This window comes from Struthio camelus, chromosome 1 (genome assembly GCF_040807025.1).
Source record: "Struthio camelus isolate bStrCam1 chromosome 1, bStrCam1.hap1, whole genome shotgun sequence".
Classification (NCBI taxonomy): domain Eukaryota; kingdom Metazoa; phylum Chordata; class Aves; order Struthioniformes; family Struthionidae; genus Struthio; species Struthio camelus.
This window is the reverse complement of record NC_090942.1, coordinates 70247002-70269715: the sequence shown is the minus strand read 5'-3', so window position 1 is coordinate 70269715 and position 22714 is coordinate 70247002. Positions and strand designations below refer to the sequence as shown.

The 22714-nt window shown below is 43.7% G+C and overlaps 1 protein-coding gene across 8 annotated transcripts in view; it reads right to left on the bottom strand.

The window, feature by feature from the left end:
• Positions 1-22714, bottom strand: part of CACNA1C (calcium voltage-gated channel subunit alpha1 C) — a 451988-nt gene that overhangs the window by 128652 nt on the left and 300622 nt on the right. For all 8 annotated transcript variants that reach the window (XM_068947481.1, XM_068947471.1, XM_068947499.1 and 5 more), the window contains exon 9: positions 16461-16633. In XM_068947481.1, the coding sequence (XP_068803582.1) occupies positions 16461-16633 (173 nt within the window). The remainder of the gene's footprint in view (positions 1-16460; positions 16634-22714) is intronic.

The window sequence follows — 22714 nt, the reverse complement described above, 5'->3', positions numbered from 1 at the left end:
GCTTGTAACTACAGTAAAACTGTAGTTTTACTGCATTGGACTGCATCAGAGAAGACTGAAGCAATGCAGCATAGGTTACAAATGGAGCAGAAGTAGGAAGCATAGCCAATACCGAGGTGGAATACTGTATGTCAAACATTTCGTTCATGTTTAAATTACAGATATTACAATATGACTTACAAGAGATATCTTCAATACAAGAAGACTTGTTTTCACATGGCTTCCTCCCCTTCCAGAGACTCACCATATGCACATATACATCCTGTGATGTTGAAGGAACACAACCACGGGCTAAGTGAACTTACACCATTTACAGAGAGGAATATGAGAGGCAGAGGCATGTTTCAATTGTGCAGATATATAACCAACAGATTTGTCATTAACACATATAGATTACTGCACACCTATGAATGCATTACCTTGCCACTAATTAATCTTTCTGGAACTTCCTTTAGTATATCAAATTCCTCAGTTACTTTACATAGCATCAATTTTTCTTCTTTTCATAATAATATTGACAGTAATATGCAGTTTTCCATAAGTATTTGTTCATTTCAGCCAGTAAGAGGAACGCACATCACACGAAAGACCACGTAACGGACACAATTAAACTTCTGGCCCTCCCAAAGGATGGCTGTAGCAAGCCTTAAATGTATTCTGCTCTGTATTTGAAAGGAAGAACTCAAAATCCTCTCCATACTTTCCTGCAGAGTATTTTTTGTATAACCTGTGGTACCTCAAATCTCTCATAAGCACAGAATATAGGACTCTCACTCAAAAGCAGACTTTCCAGAAAGCAGCCTAACTTTCTGTTAAAAAGCGCAAAATGAGCAGTCTCCCTGGGTACATGGCTGTACTGCTGAGCTAGCATCTGAGTCCACATCAGGAGCTCACTCAGTGCTCTGCAGAATATCTGCTTGCAAGAGCTAGGGAAGCAACTCGCTTAATCCATGCCGCTGAAGGAGGACAGGCGCAGCAGATGGGTTGGGTCACAGGGTGACAGAGCTGCTACCAGAACAAATTATAGAAGATGTCTCTCTTCTGAATATGGATCCTCCTATGACATCCTAAACTGGTTTTCTCATCTGATAAATGACTCGTATTTTCATTTGCCTTGTCATTAAGAACAACTAATGGGCCAAAGTAAACGGCACGTAAAGACCAGGATATGGTTTACAGCCTAAATTTCTGATTCCACTCTAACGCTTTTAAGCAACCCCTCTGGTTCCCCACAGAATTCTGGAGAAATTCATTTAAAAAAATGTTAAGGAAGAAGAAAGAAAAAAGGAAAAGTGAAACAACTGAGTATCTAAAACTCTTTCACCAATATTTTGTCATGGTGAACAAACCAGAACACCACATTCTGAATCATTCTACAAGATCCCTTTGTATTCTTTATGATTTTCAGCATAGGAAAGAGGGACAAGCAGCAATGCCATCAATTGTGCTTGAATCCACCCTGCATAATGATCCATGGGTGAAACAAGCAGGAGCATAGCATGTTTTCTGGACTCCTCCTAGCTTGTGATGCTCTGAGCAAAGCAGAAATCCCCACTTGAAATTCAGAAGGATTCTACTATTGCAGGTTGCTCTGGAAGCACCTTAGAAATGGATGCCCGAGAGCTGCAAACGCTGTGCATAATGTGTTGGGAAATGATACAAAAAAATCCTGCTCATGAACAAAGTGATTAACCACAGGGAACGTACCCCCAAGACAGTGTGATCAACATCTAAGTAAAAATATGATGTCCCTCACTTTGATTATTTTTGTCCCTCTAATAGTCATGCTTTTTCTCATACTTTGCTCACTAACTTTACTATTAATGACAATAATCAGCACATAAGCTTCAAGCATAAAAGTGGTTTTATAGCAGGTCACATATTTCCTTAAATTCCTGTACATGGGAGAACTTTTGCATCTGCCCATCCACATACATTTACACGTGGGTGGTGAATCAGTAACTCTGACGAACAGTAACTCTTATGAGGATCCCTACTTCAGCAAAAGTATCTTTGTTCTTTCAGTCCACAGACGTGTGAATCTGTCTTCCCTGCAGAGTCCAGGAGAAGCAAAAAATTACAGAAGCCAGTTCCAACTCGATATGCTTAGGTCATGAGAAACTCTCCGGGGAGTGCTGCTTGCCACCTAGATTGCTAAGCTTCAAAGTGACTGAGATGTAGCTCTAGCAGTTATATGACATTCCTGCCTGTCACAAGCCAGTTCAAGGTGAGTGACACCTGAAAACTCAGTGAGCGGTTTAAGGTTTGTGAGATAGAGTGCATAAGAGGATATCAGGGTGGCAGGGACTGTACTTCTGTTTGGATGGTGCAGTGGATGGGGAGCCATGCCCCAGTAGCTCACAGCGAGCATCTTTTCAGCGGGAACACACTCAGCTCAGGTAAAATTCCTGCCGAAATCAGATTCCTCGCTTCAGGGTTGTGGGTGTTCCCTCCAGAGAAGTGGTTTGAGGTAGGTCTGTTTGAGGACTAAATCTAGTATAGAGGAAGGAAGCTATTCTCCTGGAGGCTGACCCCTGTTAGTAGAACATCACAAAAAAGGAAAAGTGAACGTGAGGACAGACGCTGGGACACATCTGAAGAAGCTGTGGGAATGAACAACAGTGACCGAATATTTTCTTCTGAAACAACACGCTGCAAGCTGGGATAGTAGTTTATGTTTCCTGCAAGTTGGAAGACTCAGTTTGGGAGTGACTTGCTCAAAACATTTCAGCATTAATATTGTAAGGAAAAGAGAGCAGCAGGTCCCTGTCCATCTGAGCAGGCATGTTGCACATGCAGTGCCTGACAGAGATTAATTATCAGCAAGCGCAGACATTTTCTAATAGCTGTATTCATGTAGGATATGTGAGAAGCGTTCTGGATGATGCCTTCCTAATGGCAAATGACCAAGCAATTCAATTCACTGATTAACAGGTACAGTAACACACAGGGTGGATATACAGAGTCATTCTTGAGTTACATTCTTTGCTCACGCTGAACAGATTCTGTTCAGCTTCATGATCAGAAATGGAAATCTCTCCTGTTTTAAAACGTGCACTAAACTCTGCTTTTAAGCCTTAGTCTATTACATTTCTTCTGTGACTAGTAAACAAAATGCTTGCGATTGTGTGCTGCTCCTGCATGTGGTGTTCTTTCAGACACTTTCTAACATAATGACTAGTCTGATACTAGACACTATTATCACAATATCATATGAGTCAGAAGCATGAGACATGCTAGCTGGGCAGGCTGTGATACTGTGCAGCCAGGAGGTAAGCAAAGATTTCAAGTTACAGGGTTTTGCCCTTAAAGTCAGCTTGTCAAACACGTAATTAAAGCTTTTGCATCTCTTGAGTAGGACATGGAGAATAGGTCAATTACTAAGCCAAAGAAACAGGCATTTTCTAGTGGCCTTGAAATAATAGTTTTTTAGTTTGCATGTACTTTTAGCACTCAGGGGAGTGAGGGACTGATAACAACAGCTTGAGCTAAGCTTAGTGTGGGTAGGTGTTATGCAAGCTTCCCTCACACAGCTGTGTTAAAGCAACTCATTCATGACCTGACATAGCCCCTGTTATTCTGCTCATGGTTCTTCAAACAGCTAGATAATACACTTACATTTTGATCTGCACATCTGTGAGGATCCATGCAGCTCTGCCACTGCACCTCCTTTCCAATGTTTAACCCCTCTGCTATTTCAGATTATGGGTTTTAATGTGGTTGGTAACATCCCCATCCAAATCTCCAGTAACCCTCATGTTACCTTTCCTAGGATCCCCTGCAAACCTCTACAGTCTACTTAGAGGGACACCTCTGAATACAGTCCTTCCTCAAGCAGACAAGGAAAAGTGAGCTGCATCATGCTGTGGTCATGTAAACGGAAATAAGGATGCAAGCAGCACTAAGAACACACATGGGCCCTAAAGCTGAATTCAAATTTAAGCCTCAACATCTGAAAGGTCAATTCCCAAATCTGTTGATTTATCTGTACTGTCCTGCTAACTGAAGAGGTGCTGTAACCAGCAGGCAGACACAGTGACACAGCTATTTTCACTTCAGTTCCCCAGCTGGAAACATTTCCCTCCCTCCTTCCCCCACCACCTCTCTGGGCTTAGTGTTGTTTTTGAGATAACCGGGAGGAAGGAACCTGCATTTCTTCCCAAGAAGAAAGACAACTGGAGATTTTTATCTTATTAGCAGACTGTACTGGAGGGGATGGGAAACTTCTCACTCAATAAGCAGAAGTGAGGGGTCACAAAGGATAACTGTGACTGCTTCTCTGTTAGCGACATACCTATACTTGGGTCCTGCAGCAAGCTTCCTAGTTTCCCAGCAAAACCCTGAAAAGGGCTGGGTGCCATTCGTAACTGTCTATTCTTTTCAGTTGTGCCATCAGTTCAGTAGCATACATACTAGTTCAGCTGTGTAATGTCACCCAGACTCCTCATTTCTAAACTCTGGCTCAAGAATATCACAGCATCACAGACCTTCCGTCAGCTACAGCTCATCGCACTGCTCCACTGCACTGCCATCACGGCAGCAGGGTCAGTTTTCTAACCCTACTTGAATTTCAAACAAAATACTATTATCTTTGCCTTCTTGTGTGCTTGTTTGTGAATCTGCTTAAGAAAGTGATGGACTACTTATGCTGTCCTGCAGTCAGGGCCAGGGAAGGTGGAGGGTGCAACAGTTTCTCTAGGGGAGCTCTGCTGATGCACCTCCTGCCTCCCTCAGCCTGTCCTAGACCTCTTAGACACTTTCCACTTTGGCCCTAGCCCCCCCACAGCTCTTGATTAGGGCCCAGGAATACTTGGTCTAGGCCTCAGTATTTATCTTCCTGCACATGAATCTTCAAGTTATAATATAAAATGTAAAAGGGAAAAAGGACAGGTAGGTTCCTCACGATGAATACACACTTACACTGAGGGGAAAAAAAAAGCTTATATCAGAACAATTTCTGTAACAGTTTGTCCTATCACATTCCAGTATTTACCAGGAACATTTCCGAGGCATTGTGCTTACAAGATCTGTGTTGAAGTTCCTAGTTGGACAAAGTTTTTCTACGGGTCTTTGGACAAACTACATTCAATTGTCTCTACCAAGGCACTGGATGCCATTTCTGATACCCTACCTGGAAGATGCCCTTCCAGCTATCAAAGCAGAAGGGTGCAAGCCCCATATTTTATCTGTCAGTCCAAAATAAAGTCCTTGGGTACCATGAAGTGTCTAAGTAGGTATTAGATGACTATGCTTAGGCAGCTGAATTCTATCTATATTACCTATGCTTTAGCTTCCTGGACAGAAAAAAAGGAACTATAATGCTCTCTTTTGCCTGTTGACACTGCAAATGCTTGGAGCCAAAGATGTGTTTTATCTGTGTACATACAGTGCTAGGCACACTGTGGCTTTGATCTCATCCGGCACTACTGTAATACAACTAATACTCACCCCCAACACTTGTTCCTAACTCCAGACACATGCTCCATGTCCCTCAGATATCACTGCTGAACACTACAGCCTCTCTCCTGACAGTTCTTTATACCACATTAAAAAGGTCTTAGGATTTCAGCTGCTACCAGTCCTGTTCACCAACGCTTTTCTCTCAGTGAAGAGACTTTTAAGGCTAAATCTGCAATGATAACTGGTTTTCAAATGTTGATCTCTGGTTATTCTCACTGACTTCAGCAGGAACTGATGAATACAGCACAGTTTTGAAAACCACTTTATAAGTGCCCTTGTAAAGATTTAAGAGCACACTTTAAGTATTTACTCTAAAAAATGGTCTTGCTTTATAAATAGTCAGTTGGGGGGGTTGTAGCATTTCTTCCCAAAATTTTCTGTGGAGACCCTGGTACTGAATGCCTTCTACACCTCTCTAACCATGGGAAATAAAGCACATTCATCACGTTAGAAGATATGGCAATAGCAGTTTTCTCACAGACTCTTTCCTTTACTGTCCCTTCTCGAGAAGCGGAATCACAGTATCAGTGGATAAGTATTGACAGCTTCAGGAAGTACTTCCTAATGGGGCAGATGGCGATTAACTTTTTGCACAAAGGTGCCTTCCCCAACCCTATAAACAATGAACTCTCTCTAAAGCCCCACCTTCAAAGATACTTATCTATGACATACTAGTAATGGAGAGGATTCCTACCTCAACATAAGTCTCTCTTCCAGCAGGTAAAACAGAGGTGTTATCTCACTAGACATACTTTGATAGGGAAATAGCCTGTATAGTAGATAAGCTTAATACCCTATCAACATTAATGTCAGCTTCTATATGCTGTAGCTAGTCACACTTCACTGCTCTAGCAGTTCTCAGTGTGATGCTGTTCATGCTCCAGGTTACCAGACTCAGGGAATGGAGAAGCTGGAAAAACTATAAGATGAACAACATAAGCCAGATCCTCACCTGCTGGAGAACATGTAGATCACCACTCAACTATTTCAGTCGCAGAGGATCTTAAAGGCAGAGCATGAACTATAGCAGCCTGGAAACTTATCTAATTTATGTAGCTTTTGATGGCTGTAAGGGGATAAGAAGAAAACTTGAGACTGCAGGCAGAAATTGGCACAGCTTTGGAGTTTGCTCTCCACACTGTCCTCCCTTCCTCCACACAACAGGAGCAGTAGTGGCAAAGAAGATTTGGTAGATGCTCATTGCAGTGACTCTTTCATGGTCAGTTAATTACCTCTGAGCCTTCTCTGTTCAGCAGCACTCACTTAAGAAGATGGCTGCTGGAGTCAGACATATGTCTGAATTTGGCCCACCTCTCCTAAATTAGTGAGATATTCTGCTCTACTTTCTAAAAAATGTTTTTTCTGCTTCACCAAACAAGACCAGGCCTTCTCATACCACTCCAGTGTTTGCTGGAACAAACACTTCGGAGTTATATACTGTAACATCAGCCGTAACTTTGTCCTGAGGCTTTCTGACTACCAGTAGCTCTTTCTTCTTCTTTTGCTCTCCATTCAAACAAAGGAAACAATTCATTTTCTCCATTCTGTGCTTTGACACAAACGGCAGGCTTGAGCTAAACTGCTTCTACATGTCATTTGGTTGGACAGGATCTACCTACCCTCGGCAGTAACTATCACCAGGGAAAGAAGGGGAAGGAGGTTTTCAAATGGTTGCTTGCATTTTGTTCTATGATCAAAGCTTCCTTTCAGCCAGAAAGGGATAAGGATAAACTAGGAAGTTGTGAAATTTATGGAATGATGAAGCTAAACATTGCTCTTGGTTAAAGCTGGGTTGTTAAATTATATTACTAATTACAAACAAACCTGTTGACTACCTTACACAAAGTGAATCCTTCATACATACAGGGGAACAAGAAAACTCTATCTATTAAAATGAATAAGATGATTACAGTGAATTCCTAAAGAAGGAAGATAGCTCAAAAATATCCTGACAAAACCTGCAAATGCTTTATTTGATACAATCCAAGGTCAAAATTCTGGTTTAGAGAGCAGAACAGTGGTGTGAGAGACTATTTGGGCTCTAACACTGAGGGGGAGCGTGACCTTGAGAAAGTCATTAAACCTTTCTGTGCCTTTTCCTCTAAACTAGACAAAATAGGACATTTTCTCCATGTAAGAACCATGTAAAAATTTTCTCCCTCCCCAAATATGAACTTGCATATATATTTTAAAGAACAGATGTTGCAGATGAAATATTTCTAAGCATAATTTAGAATCCAAACTTTTTAATTTCACTTTGCTGAGAAAACTGATTTTCTCCTTTTTAAGTGTTTCCTCTTTTGTTCTCTTGGAAAGGGAGAGAAATACAAGCAATCAAGGGGAAAGGCCCTACTGCTTCCCTGCTTTTTCACTGAAAAGAAAAAAAGAAAGCAAGACGTAAAGAGAGTCTGCAGGGAAAACTTCTCTCATTTTTATTTTTATTCCAATGGGGAAAAAGTCAAAAGTTGGCATCATAGTCTTGTTGACATCAATGGAACAGGGGGCAAAAGGGGAAGTATTCCATCCAAAAACAATCCGTTTTGTTACTTTGCGGAGTTTTTAAAATGGCAACATGCTACTACCTGTCACCTACAGAGCCGAACATAATTGTCCCAGGTACTCTGCTACTGCAGCTCCATAGAGGGCCTTCTTCATTCTTTTGTTTTCTCTCTCATTTTTCCACTTTAGAATACAAAAGCTTATCAGGGCCCAATCCTCCATTCCCTTAAATACAAGTACGGAAGTGAAATGCTAGTAAAGATAGTGAGTCAAAACAGTGAGAGACTGGTACAACTTAGACAGTGTCATTAGGCACTGGGGCAAAGGGTACTATCTGGACTATTTGTAATTGTAGTAATTGTAAGTAATTTCAGATCACAGATATCTCATGCTCTCCCTTCAAAGGGCAAGAGTTACATAACACTAATGTGCGAGTATACAGAAGCCTCTGGTGCACCAAGACCTCACACTGGGCAACATTCTCAAGAGCTGACACTTGTGCATTTTGTTATTGACGTCAGATGAGACAGATCAGGACCCAAGTCCTTACCTAGGCAAAATGCCCAGCAGCTTCAACAGGATTTTTGCCTAAGGCCTGCAGGAGTGATTCAGCCCCATGTGAGAATCAATGTCCCTTTTTTTAGGCAGCATGCTAATTAGAGACTCCAGCTGGACATTTGCAGCACAAACCCATGTGGCATTTTGCAACCTGAGCCTCTCTGTGTGCCACAAAGCAAAGACAAAGCTGACTCATCTTTTACTTTGACAAGCCTCCAATATGTATATTTGTATTAAGAGTAGTGTATGAGCTACTTTAAAAGATGAAAAGGTACAAAAATGCCACCGAGACTGTTTGCTAGTGCATGCACTGGCCACAGCACACAGCTGGCAACCGCTGTCACTTCTACCGAAGCAAATCATGTTTTGGAACCTGCAACTGAGTATATGGAATTTTTTCTCTAGAACATTTGGATAGGTACAGTGAACACCAGGAAGCACTTCTTTTGTCCCTCTGTCTCCAGGTGGAAGAAAACAAATCTATTACAGCCACTAAACTCCTTGTGAAGCACCTATCAGTGCCCTTGCAAAATGCCTACAATTGTTGGCACTGAAGCTAATCTTTTCTTAGTTACCAGATGATTATTTTCCACATCAGTGGACATTGATAAAAGTAGATGACACTGTGCTGTCTTTGTCTTTAGATGAGGTTTTGACAGATAATAAATCATTTCACAACACTGGATTTTATTTCCTTGTATTTATGCATGGAAAGCAAAATGCAAGGAGGTTGTATGATACCATTCTCAAATCACTAACTGGTTTTGGAGGAACTAAACTGATATGGGTTTTATTTTCTAGTCTGTGCCTCTTACAGCTTTTGCTTAGATGACCTCAAAGCCCATGTCAGCACCTTAGATTTTTAAATTTTTGTTACCGATAGGCAAAAATCCTCTAAAATATCAAGCTGTATTCTCCTGTCAAGGATGCAACTAGAATGAATCAGGGTGAGTTGAACTGCTGTCAACAGAATTATTTCAATGCATTCTGGTTAAACAAAAGACAAAAATTAACCCAGCACACTGCCTTTGTGCTTGTAGAGTCAGAAGACATGAGTTTAAAAGGAAGTGATGGTCAAGACTGAAGTTAAAACAAACATCTTGTATATATACTCATTTTTCACATGGAATCTTCCATGTTAATCCCCTAGCCGTGCAATTTCCCCATTAAATTTCATCACAGAAACCGGACCAACGGCTTTTGAGGTGACCCTGAAATTTTACCCTTTAACCAGGTCTCTGAAAATCCTGTTATGTACTTTCTGCCTCAAACATTATCCTTCAGTACCATACCATTTTTCAGGCTGAAAGTAATAAGCTATTTCCTTGTCAGTACACTAAGCACATGGTTCGGAGGCCAGAGAGCAAGCTGACATATGAAATTACTAAATGTAAAATTTTAACAAAGTTGTTGTTCTTTTATCTTGGTATCCTGATTAGATCTGCATGCAAAACTCTCTCTAGTCAACAGTTTCAAATCACTAACTTTTCCAAAGGATTGCACAGGATTTAGTGACAACTTTCGTTACAGTCAATGGAACTTTTTTTGTACATACCCTCACTGAAGTCAGTGGAGCCTACTTATGATGTAAAAGTTGACTTGGTAAAAGGAAGTCAAGTCAACAGGAATTGGACAGACAAATCCTAAAAACTTTTACCTGAACTTTTAAAGAAAGGCAGTCATTTTTTTTTTTTATCACTGTGATGTAATAGAGTCAAATTACTGCTGGAGCTCTTGGGAATAAAACCATATTCGGGTTAAAATCATTGAGGCTTCTACTTCTGGAGCTCTTAGATGCTTCCCTGTTTTGAACCACTGACTCTCCTGTTCTCCTTATTTCTGGCCTTATGTTCACAAGCACAAAGCTTTTCCATGGAAGATGCAGATTTTCCCAAAGTTCTAAGGTCTAAGAGGTCCCATTTCTTCTAAAAGGTTGCAGCTGAAAACTTCCTTCCTTTCTCAAAATTTTTTCTCCTAGGGAAGTCAAACCTTACATATCCGAGATTAAATATACTCCACTGTCCAGGGTTAAGGTCTAGTCATGACAACATGCTGCTGTTCACAAGAAACATTGGTTTTAAGTGTAAGACAAAATCTGCAGTCTGCCTAAAGGTTAGGTCACAGATGATTCATTAGAGACAGTGAACTCGGACATCAACAAATATTGCCAAAGATCACTAAGGTCCTACAAAAAAAATTTTTTAAGCTGCTTAGACTTTTAGAATTTTTTGGAACCTGCCTGTATTCCTATACTCTCTGTCTTCAAGTGGGCACCTTTGTATTCCCACTTTAATTGAGACATAAATCTGCATGAGCAGTCAAAATCCTTGTGCCTTTCACTATCTAATATACTCTCTAAACTATTCTTAGACAGTTTTGATATGCAACACATTGATTTCCATGGCTTTTTATGTTGTGCTACATGAAAACGTGATTACCTACAGCCATCAGTCACGTTACAAGATAGCCATGGAGTATGATCAGGCTTTACATTTTTGCAGGGCAAGCTACTGGCACATCAGCTCTTCACAGAATTTACACTACTGCCTAGGATATGACTTAATTAAAAAAAAAAAGAGTTGTCTTGAATCACAGGATGGCTTTGTTATCAGATACCAGGCCAACAGTGGGCTCTGTTACGCTTAGGGACTCTGTTGACATCGATGGGGTCATACTCGTACTACAAACAGCAGCAACCAAACAGGACTGAAATAGAGGGAAGGCAAAATCTGTGCAGCCAGAAACATTAAGTTACTTCTGCCTGGCCATTCACAATTTTTTCCTGACTCCAGTGCAGTCAATGGGAGTTTTGCCAGTTAACTTCAATAGGAGGAGAATCTGGCTTGGATTGAGGTTTCCTGTTTCTGCCCACAGCAACATAGATGCATTCCAGACCACTCTTGGGAAGAAAAAAAGAATTCCCAGTTGCTGTGGTAACAGGAGGGGGGATTCTCTTCCCTATCATGTAAATTTGAGACTCAGCATCTGTTTTGTGCCATGACACGTGTTTCTCTCCTCTGTCAAATTAATGTTTTCTTCCCTTGCGAAATGCTCATCAGGGAAAGGGCATAGAAGAGAACCATAAACATGTACAGCCCCCAGAAGCCTCTTCACATTTCCCACCTCGTATCTGCCATAACGGTGAAATTATGTTTGCAAACAACAAAGAAAAGCTGCCTTACACATTTCTACCAGTTCCCAGAACACAGAGGATGAATTCAGCTTGCCCTGTGAATACTCCTCAACGCATGTGAGAGACACTGGTAATTAAACTGCCCCACAGGAATGCCAAGACCTCTTCTGGGGAAAGTATCAGCTAAAGTCTGCACAGATTGTCCAGCTCGGGCAACATTTATCTTCCTTGCTTACCCCTTCCTCCACTAATGTCCTCACTGTTGTAGTACTTGGATTTGCTGACCATTTCATTAGGGGCTGTTAACATCCAGTGGGACTTAGGGAACGGTTTGAAAGCTTCAGGAAGGCAGGGACACATACAAAATAGGACTGATAATGCCCTGAGGCCAGCAGCACTTCTAAGGACTGGCACAGGCAGTCAGACCAAATGGGGATGCAAGTGAATTTCTCTTCCCTTCCGCCTTGTGTTCTCTGTTTTACAGAACGCAATTCTGTAAAGGCAGCTCTCCTTACAGAGTAGGAAGACAGCAAAACCTGCCTCTGCAGCCAAGCACAGAGAAGAGACTGGAAACAAAAGCTCTCTGTGTTTGGGATTATGTAATTCAGGTAGACTACTTGGGCCAGAGCTAGATGATATGAACTGCTAAATTTTGGAGTTGCACATTTACATTAGCTGAGACTCTGGTTTAATACATATATATGCTTGTTACTTGCTGCTGAACTCTTCTGATGGTCTTTATGAAACAAAACTCCTAACAACCTCCAAAACACTAGGGAAACTGAAGCAGCAAAGCCTGAAGTGGCTTGTTTAAAGTAATAGTGTGAGTCACTGTCAGAATTATGCTGGTACCCAGGTACTCCTGAGCATCAGTGCATGTATAACTGATGCAAAGACAACCCCTAAAGTGTGTTGAACAGGTAAAACAACAACTGCAGAAGGTCTGACCTGCCTCATACATTTCAGTAAATGGTTATTTGAAAGGCTCAGGGCTGATCATTTAAAAGTCAACATTATTAATAAATATATCACTGAAGAAAGGGTGTTAAAAACGGGCAGTAAAACTCCACTGTGAAGATCAGGACCTTATACCGAAGATAGGAAGCAATGAGTTTTGAAGAACAGCAGGGATTAAAACTGACTCAAGAGATAAACCACGCTGAAGCAACAGAAGAGACATCTGAGCCCTTCAGGGAGGGCTAAACAGAAGAAAAGCAGCAGGACATGGAGCCTCAGCAATGCAACGTCAAGAAGCCTGGCACAGCTAGCAGGTGGGATTCAGATGTGCTGGGGGGAATTAAGCCTGAGTGACTCCTGAGGGCATTTACAACTGTGTCTTAACTGCTGCGCCATTTGTCTCATATAGTTGGAGATTATCCTGTAGATGGTCTGGATGCAGAGAACTAATACCATCTTTCTCCCTCAGTCTAACCCTACTGGTGATTGAACACTGGCATGAATGCCAAAATATTCAACACAGTGGATAACAAACACAACCCCCCCTCGCCACCCTCCTCCCCATCACTTACTCATGGCACTTTTTATATGGCATTATATTAAGCTGACGCCGTTAAGAAAAGGGCCTCCACTTCTCTGTTCGATTTTTTTACAGTGTTCTCTCAACTAATTTTCTAGCAGATCCATCAAGCCCCACGAGCAGTATACCTGGAATGTGACTCAGCTTCAGGAGAGCAGAAAGGACTTTTCAGAGCTGCTCTGTACTGGTGGGTACCAGGCAAATACTGGTCTCCAGCACCCAAGTGGCTTGAGGTGATTCTATAAAAGGTATGTTTGTAGGCAGTAGGATATATATAGGATGTGTATATAGGCAGATACAATAAGTATACCAGCAGTTTCTTCCTATGTATGTCGTACATATGAGAGACAAGCATGTCAGCCAATGAAGTGAGTATTACATTTTAGGATAGGGTGCCTGCAAGCTATTTGGCTTTGAAAATACAGTATCACTTGTCATGTGAATAAAGTCTGAAACTCAGAACTACCAAGAAATACAATAGGGCTTAAACAATGATACCTGTAATTGTGCAAAAGTAAATATAACAGCTTACTGGAAAAGAAAAGGATTGTGCTTTATGCAATACAAAAGGCCAGAACACAAACTCCCCAACTCTCCTGGGTGCAGCACGCATTCAAGTACTCTTACTGGCTTTCAGGTGAGGGGGTGGAGAGGGAAGGGGGTTACTGCTTGCGCAGGCCACAATGTTTCAGTGGCACTAATGGTTTACTATTTTGATCCAGAAGCTATTTACTAACTCAGCAGAGGAAGGCAGCATAGAGACCCTTTACTTCCATAGCCAAAAAACCTTGTGGCAGGAAGGAGGCCCAGGTAAGTCACTGAAGAGTACAGAGAAGACACAAGAAAGATTAATTTAGCATTCTTAGGTGCAGGCCACAGGTGCTAAGAATACTGCTAGTAACAGCCTCTTCTGGATTGGAGCATACATGTCCGAGGAATAGAAAAATACGCTTCATGGAGTGACCCGTTTGCTTGGTCTCTGCTATTCTGTTCACACGATTGTGGTCCCCAGTACCTGGGCAGCCTCAGTCCATAGCCCTCCTTCACATCCTGAGCGATTCTTCTCAACAGAGGTACAATTCTACTCTATAGCACCAGGCACAGCAGACAACTGTTCCCAAGCTTGGTCTGTCTTGTAACAAAAACTGATGAAGTGATTCAAAACCACAGTGTCACAGAGAATGGTATTTTTTGTAGTAGGGACTGATTAACAGCCATTGCCCTTGGACCCGATACTTGGCACCAAGACACTGCATTCATTAATAGTTTGGAAAAGAAATGGGTAACATGTTAGTTTGCTACTAGTGTGTAATTCTGTCATTAACAGCCAACCATGAGAAACCCTAAAGAAGCTGTGAGACATAACAGGACTAATTATTATAAACCATGCATTACAAAACTAACCTTATTAAAATAAATATGAAGTGAAAGCAAGCTGAAGATATGCTATCTTTCCGTTCTTAACATCGCTACCCATAAATGGAGTTTGTTAGCTCAAATTTGGATTGCCTCCCAAGGCAATTGCAATGAATCTACATTTGATTTATTCCAAAACTCTTTTACTGAAGCAGCGTTATTTTCATGTTCATTAAAAACAAAGCTTGAAACCAGCAAGCAGCCAAGGCAGGTTTTCACCACACTACCTTGTCAGTGTCGCTACACTTTCCTCCGACAGGAATGCCTCTAAGAGGAGAGGGCAGTTCAGATGTGATAAACATGACCCAGCTCCCACTGAAGTCAAGGGAAAGCCTCCTGGTGACTTCAGTGAAGTTGCGTGTCAATTCAGGCTTTGGCCTCCCCACTCAGATCTCATATAAGGACACTAATCAGAGGTCATTACAGAGGTGGGTTTTTAAACGTGGAGTCCTGTCTACAAAGAACTGAAATTAGATCACCAGACCCTTCCATGTATTACTATAGGCCACAGACCAGCAAATTCTGGCCATGAATAGTAAATTCATTACCAAGTGATTACTCAGTCTTTATTCTCAAATTAAGCTATAAGCTCTATGTAAGCACCCACAAAAAATAAAAACAATTTGATTTGGGGATAGTCTGAGTACTATCTGAGTAAGTGTGGTTACTCCCTCAAATTCAGATACCTAAGAACCATGGGTATGACTTGATATCAAAAGACCCTGCCTTTTTTTTCTAAAACAAGAACTTAAGTGTTCTGGCAGCTACAGGGAGTAGTGCTTACTATTCCCAACGATCACAAGCATCTGATACAAATCTTACTTTATTCTCCTGACACAACTTTCCAATATCCAGTCTTCCTCTTGATGGAATATATGGTTCTAATGAGATCATCCCATGGATTTTGTTTATTTGGTTGGAAGGGTGCTCTCTAGGGAAATGCTTCATGTCTTCTCTTCCAAAATCAAACCAGGATGATGCATATTTCAGTCATTAAAACTAAGAGTAATGCCAGTGGCTATTAACTGTGCAACTGCCTGAAGGTTCCAACTGTGACACTGCCAGACTGCATGACCTGTAATGATAATTGCTAGGTGTTTCCAAAGTGATACACAGCCTGTGCTGGTAAAAGAGGAGGTGGAGGAAGAAGACTCAATGAAGGTCTCAATGAGGACTCAATGACATGTAGGGAATTGCTGCTTTCTTCAAACTCTTTCTCCTTCAGCATTTCTGATTAGTAGAGATAGTTGGTGAATTCTGACTTTGCACAAACATCTTCTCAACTCCAAAAAAGAAGAATAAGAGATAATTCCCTTACAAGAAATCTCTGAGAGCTTAATTCCAGTCTGGCAAAAGCAAATGCAATTCCACTGATTTCAATGGAGTTACAGATGGCCCACTTAATGTACAACAGGGCTGATTTGGCCCCTCTCCCATACTGTAGTATTGCTTTGCCTAGAAACCTTTGCTTTCAAAGTAATTAGCCATGTGTCAACAGCCTGCAACGCTGAAATGCAATTAAATAAATGAATAGGAGACAGATGTATATTTTAAAACTTATCCCAGTAGCAGACTTCTAACAGCAAGTATTGATCTTTTTTCTATTTAGTATCAGCATCTAATGTCAGTATTACAGGCAAGAAACTGATGATCTGCAGAACGATATCAATTATTTCACATGGATTTCACCCTCCCACAGTTTCCTACAGGCAATATACGGAGCTCATGTATAAGGATAGTGAGAGTCCCAGGAAGAACTTGTTCTGCCTAATAAGCAGTCTCAGCCCTAGATCACGTGGGCACAAGCTCCCTTGCTAAAAGCACAGTAAGAAAGAGAGACAGAAGAAAATTGCTTACTGTTTCGAGGCTTCTCCTCATCCATGCCTTCATCTTCATTTTCTGGATCAATATCTTCTGCTTGAGTTATCCAGTCTAAGTATCCCTTCAAATCCTCCTCTAGCTGTTGTTTTTCTCGCAACTTCTGGAAATCGCCACGAGCCTTAGCCTTCTCCCTTTCTTTGGAAAACTCCCTAGCAAGAGGGAGGGAGGGACAGGACATGGGCAGAAAGAGAGGAGGAGATCGAAAAACAATGAGTTAGATGGATTTCCAATAGAAATTCTCCACCTCCTGCGTAGCACCAACTTCATTCTTTCAAAGAATCACACATATATGGAGTATTCTTGCTAGATACACAGGTAAAACAGCTGGAGTGTCCACATTTTTACTAGCGCTAGGAGAAGATAAGTACATTTTTTTAATCCTATCATTCTCAACATTTGACTGGCAATTCAAATGAAACTCATATATAACATTTATGTACAACATCACTCATAGGAAAATATTCTTTAAACTTGATTATCTCCAACTGTTATCTGCAAATATTTATATGAATAATGATTAATTGAATTCAGTGATGAACTGTTTGACAATAATCTGACATCTGGAGAGTGAGACGGTGGCTCTAATTTTTAGCCAGTTCCAATCTGACCTTATGATTACAGGTGTAATCTCAAGTAAATTGGGCTAATTGCAAGTGTAATTAATGATACCCACAGTTACGTGCACTTTTAATTACAGGTAATTTCACCCACAGTACTGGGCAATATATTGTAAAATTCAGACTTCAGTATCTTACTGCAGATTTTCAGTATTCACACCTGTTCTCTTGATGTGAAACATATTTTTCAAATCTCAAGCTACAGAGACAAACATGCATGAGCAATACTAGACTCTGCCAAAAAGTGAACTGGCTGGTGGCTTGAGGAAAGACCACTATTGGGAATATGGGCTTAAACAGAGAGTGTAGGAACAAGAATTTCATGTTGCTTAGTTATGATGCAGGGTGTCTGCTTTGTCTCCTTTTTTGGCTGTAGGCTGCATCTTCCTCTGTCAGAGGCTCATACACTGGATAGCTTTTTCCTAGAAATGCTGAGCTGCCTCCATTTAGAGACTCTCTTGTAGTGCTAAACCAAATTTTAACGTTTGCATTTTAAAAAGTGAGCATTATGATTGTGAAAAGTTCTGGACCAAGAGCACTTAAGCATTAAGTCCTGTATCTGCTGCAGTAGGTACAAGGCACAAACAGCACATAATATGGCCCACTGTGTCTAGAAATGAGAGGTAAACTCATTTGCTCCAATGTATCATCCGTTACCCTTGCTGGTGACCATCAGCAATAAGTGGCGTTTCTAAAACCCCCCTAATCTTTGCCTTACCCTGTAAAAAGTAATAGGAAACCTACCAATACTTTGATACTTTGAAAATAGTAACATTAAGCCTATGAAAATCCTACCCAAAAATGTTAACGTGTGCCACATAAGTGTCTTCAAGCAATTGAGATGGAGATGAGTTTGTAATAATGAGGGTGAAGTACTTCCCTCCTGTTTGGTCCAAAATCCACTGAAAGATTTCCATTGACTTCACAGAATCACAGAGTTGTTTAGGTTGGAAGGGACCTCTGGAGATCATCTAGTCCAACTTCCCTGCTCAAGCAGGGTCACCTAGAGCATATTGCCCAGGATCACATCCAGACGGGTTTTGAATATCTCCAGCGAAGGAGACTCCACTACCTCTCTGGGCAACCTGTTCCAATGCTCTGTCACCCTCACAGTCAAGAAGTTTTTTCTCAGGTTCAGATGGAACTTCCTGTGGTTCAGTTTGTGCCCATTGCCTCTTGTCCTGTTGCTGGGCACCACGGAGAAGAGGCTGGCCTCATCCTCTTGACACTCCCCCTTCAGATACTTGTAGACGTTGATGAGATTGCCTCTCAATCTCCTCTTCTCCAGGCTGAACAGGCCCAGCTCTTGCAGTCTTTCTTCATAGGAGAGGTGCTCCAGCCCTCTAATCATCTTGGTAGCCCTCCACTGGACTCTCTCCAGTAGGGCCATGTCTCTCTTGTACTGGGGAGCCCAGAACTGGACACAGTACTCCAGGGGAGGCCTCACCAGGGCTGAGTAGAGGGGCAGGATCACCTCCCTCCACCTGCTGGCAACACTCTTCCTCATGCACCCCAGGAGACCATTGGCCTTCTTGGCCACAAGGGCACACTGCTGGCTCATGCTTAACTTGTTGTCCACCAGCACTCCCAGGTCCTTCTCGGCAGAGCTACTTTCCAGCAGGTCAACCCCCAGCCTGTACTGCTGCATGGGGTTATTCCTCCCTAGGTGCAGGACCTTGCACTGGCCTTGGTTGAACTTCATGAGGTTCCTCTCCGCCCACCTCTCCAGCCTGTCCAGGTCCCTCTGAATGGCAGCACAGTCTTCTGGTGTGTCAGCCTCTCCCCCCAGTTTTGTATCATCAGCAAACTTGCTGAGGGTGCACTCTGTCCCTTCCTCCAGGTCATCAATGAATATGTTGAACAAGACTGGACCCAGCACTGACCCCTGGGGGACACCACTAGCCACAGGCCTCCAACTTGACTCTGCGCCATTCACCACAACCCTCTAGGCTCGGCCATCCAGCCAGTTCTCAAGCCACCTCACCGTCCACTCATCTAGCCCACACTTCCTGAGCTTACCTAGGAGGATGTGATGGGAGACAGTGTCAAAAGCCTTGCTGAAGTCCAGGTAGACAGCATCCACTGCTCTCCCCTCATCTACCCAGCCAGTCATTCCATCTGAGAAGGCTGTCAGATTGGTTAAGCATGATTTCCCCTTGGTGAATCCATGCTGACTACTCCTGATCACCTTCTTGTCCTCCACATGCTTAGTGATGACCTCCAGGAGGAGCTGTTCCATCACCTTTCCAGGGCTGGAGGGGAGGCTGACAGGCCTGGAGTTTCCTGGCTCCTCCTTCTTGCCCTTTCTGAAGACTGGCGTGACACTGGCTTTCTTCCAGTCCTCAGGCACCTCTCCTGATCTCCAGGACCTTTCCAAGATGATGGAGAGTGGCCTAGCGATAACATCCGCCAGCTCCCTCAGCACTCGTGGGTGCATCCCATCGGGGCCCATGGATTTGTGGATGTCAAGTTTGCACAAAAGATCTCTAACCCGATCCTCCTCAACCAAGGGAGAGTCTTCCTTTCTCCAGCCTTCCTCTCCTGTCTCCAAGGTCTGGAATTCCTCAGGACTGGCCTTAGCAGTGAAGACGGAAGCAAAGAAGGCATTCAATAACTCTGCCTTCTCTGTATCCTTCGTCACCAGGGCACCCGCCCCATTCAGCAGCGGGCCCACGTTTTCCCTAGTCTTCCTGTTGCTATGGATGTATTTGAAGAAGCCCTTCTTGTTGTCCTTGACATCCCTTGCCAGATTTAATTCCAAATGGGCCTTAGCCTTCCTCGTTGCATCCCTGCACACTCTGACAATGTCCCTGTATTCCTCCCAAGTGGCCTGTCCCCTTTTCCACATTCTGTACACTTCCTTCTTCTGCTGGAGTTTTACCAGGAGTTCCTTGCTCATCCATGCAGGTCTCCTGCCCGCTTTGCTGGACTTCTTCCTCAGAGGGATGCACTGATCCTGAGCCTGGAGGAAGTGATGCTTGAATATTAACCAGCTTTCTTGGACCCCTCTTCCTTCTAGGGCCCTACCCTATGAGATTCCCCTAAGTAGGTCCCTGAAGAGGCCAAAGTTAGCTCTCCTGAAGTCCAGGATTGCAATCCTACTCATTGCCCTGCTCCCTCCTCGTAGGATCCTGAGCTCTACCATCTCATGGTCACTGCAGCCAAGGCTGCCCCCAACCTTCACATCTCCAACTAGACCTTCTTTGTTCGTTAGTACAAGGTCTAGCATTGCACCTCTCCTCGTTGGCGTCTCCACCACCTGAGTCAAGAAATTATCATCAATGCTTTGCAGGAACCTCTTGGACTGTTTGTGCCTAGCTGTGCTGTCTTCCCAACAGATGTCAGGGTGGTTGAAGTCTCCCATGAGAACCAGGGCCTGTGATCTTGAGGCTACTTCCAGCTGTCGGTAGAAGGCCTCATCGATGACTTCCTCCTGGTTAGGTGGCCTGTAGTAGACCCCCACAACAGTGTCACCCATGTTAGCTTGCCCTTTAATCCTTACCCATAGGCTCTCCACTTGCTCTTCATCCACCCCGAGGCAGAGCTCCATACATTCTAGTTGCTCCTTCACATAAAGAGCAACTCCACCACCTCGCCTTCCTGGCCTGTCTTTCCTAAAAAGCACATAGCCATCCATGACCGCATCCCAGTCATGTGAGCTATCCCACCATGTCTCTGTAACTGCAATGAGATCATGGCCCTGCGACCGCACACAGATCTCTAACTCTTCCTATTTATTCCCCATGCTGCGTGCATTGGTATACAGGCATTTCAGAGAGCCAATCAAGCATGCAAGCTTCCCAGGAGAGGTGCAAGAGGAGCCTCCATAGCCATGTCCCATGCTGTCTCCCCTGGCTGTATGCACCCGCTGGAGGCATCCTGACTTGAGCGGTGTTTTACTGACTCTCCTGCCACTATACCACTCCCCTTCCCCCATCTTGCCTAGTTGAAAGCCCTCCTTACCAGGCTGGCCAATCTGTTGGCAAAGATGCGCGTGCCCTGCTTGGTAAGGTGAATCCCATCGCTCCCCATCAGCTGCTGATCTTCAAACAGGGTCCCATGGTCATAGAAACCAAAGGCCTGTTGCCAACACCAGCAGTGCAGCCAGTTGTTCACTTGGAAAACTCGTCTACTCCTCCTCCTGTCCTTTCCCCTCACAGGCAAGATTGAGGAGAAAACGACCTGGGCTCCCAGACCCTTCACCACCATTCCCAGAGCTCTGAAGTCCTGTTTGATGGTTTCCAGTTTGCCTTTCGTGTCGTTAGCACCCACATGGAAGAGCAGCAGAGGGTAGTAGTCCGATGCACGGACAAGCCTTGGCAGTCTTTCCATGATGTCTCTTATTCGAGCCCCTGGCGGGCAGCAAACCTCTCTGGACAAGAGATCAGGCCGGCAGATAGGTGCCTCTGTCCCCTGCAGCAGGGAGTCATCCACAACAATCACTCGCCGTTTCTTCCGGGGGTTCCTGCACGGCACAGGGTCTTCCAGGCCGGTTGCCTCCCTTGGAGCCATGCCCAGCCTCTCCTCAGCTTGGAGGGTGCTAAACTTGTTCTTCAAGGGTAAGTCTTGAGGAGGAGCAAGAGCCTTTCTCCTTCTACAAGAGGTCACCAGCTTCCAGCCTTCTTCAACAGTGTTATGATGCACCTTTACACTCGGTGCTGAGCCCTCTGACAATTCCACTGCAGTGGGGGCAGGGGACTTCTGGAGCTGAACAGTCTCTGAGAACTCCCTGTCAATCTCCCGCTCATCCTCTCGGATGCTACACAGCCTACTAACCTCCTCCTGTAACTCCTTTATCTGGTGACGTAACTGGTCCACCACAGCACACCTCACACAGGAGAGCTGACTATCAGCCCAGGCCTCACAGAAAGGCCCCAGACACTCCCTGCAGCCTGACACCTGCAGAGCTGCATCTGCTGTCCGAGGGTCTGTCTGGGTTGAAGCCTCAGACACAGCTGATGCAGCACCTCCAGCAGCCACTGGGGAACATGCTCTGTGGCGTGTCATGACCATGCCCCAGGGAAGGACACACCACTGTGCAAAATGGAGAGGTGCCTTCTTTGCCTTCTGGCACCCTTCTGTGCAAACTGCTGCATCTGTTCACTGCCTCTGTTGGCTACACTCTGGGAGCTGTGCTCTAGGCCTGGCTCTTATATAGGCCTCTGCCTAGCAGTGACTCACAGGGTGCTTGACCCACCCAATCAGGAGCCACCTGAAACAAAAGCCCCAACTCCCTCTGACCAGGGCAGCCCAGAGAGCTCGTTAGCAGCAGCCCCACCTAGCTAGAACTTCCCAGGAGAAGTTAAGTCAAGGTCCCCTGCAGGAGTCCTTGCCCAGCTCTCCCTTCCTGCTAGCAGCAAGCACCGTCTAGTTCCTCGGGGGTCCCCAGAAAGTCTCCACAACTTCCAACAAGGCCCACAAAAGGCCCAGGCAGAGCCCAGACACTGCTGCGCAAACTGCTGCGTCTGTTTGCTGCCTCTGTTGGCTGCGCTCTCAAGACTTCATATGCTTTGGATCAGGCTTTCTATATTATGAGCAGGGCATGACACCAGCACTGCAGAAGAATGAAAGCAGGCATAGGTCTTCATTTCAAGCCACAGTAGGTGAAAAAGG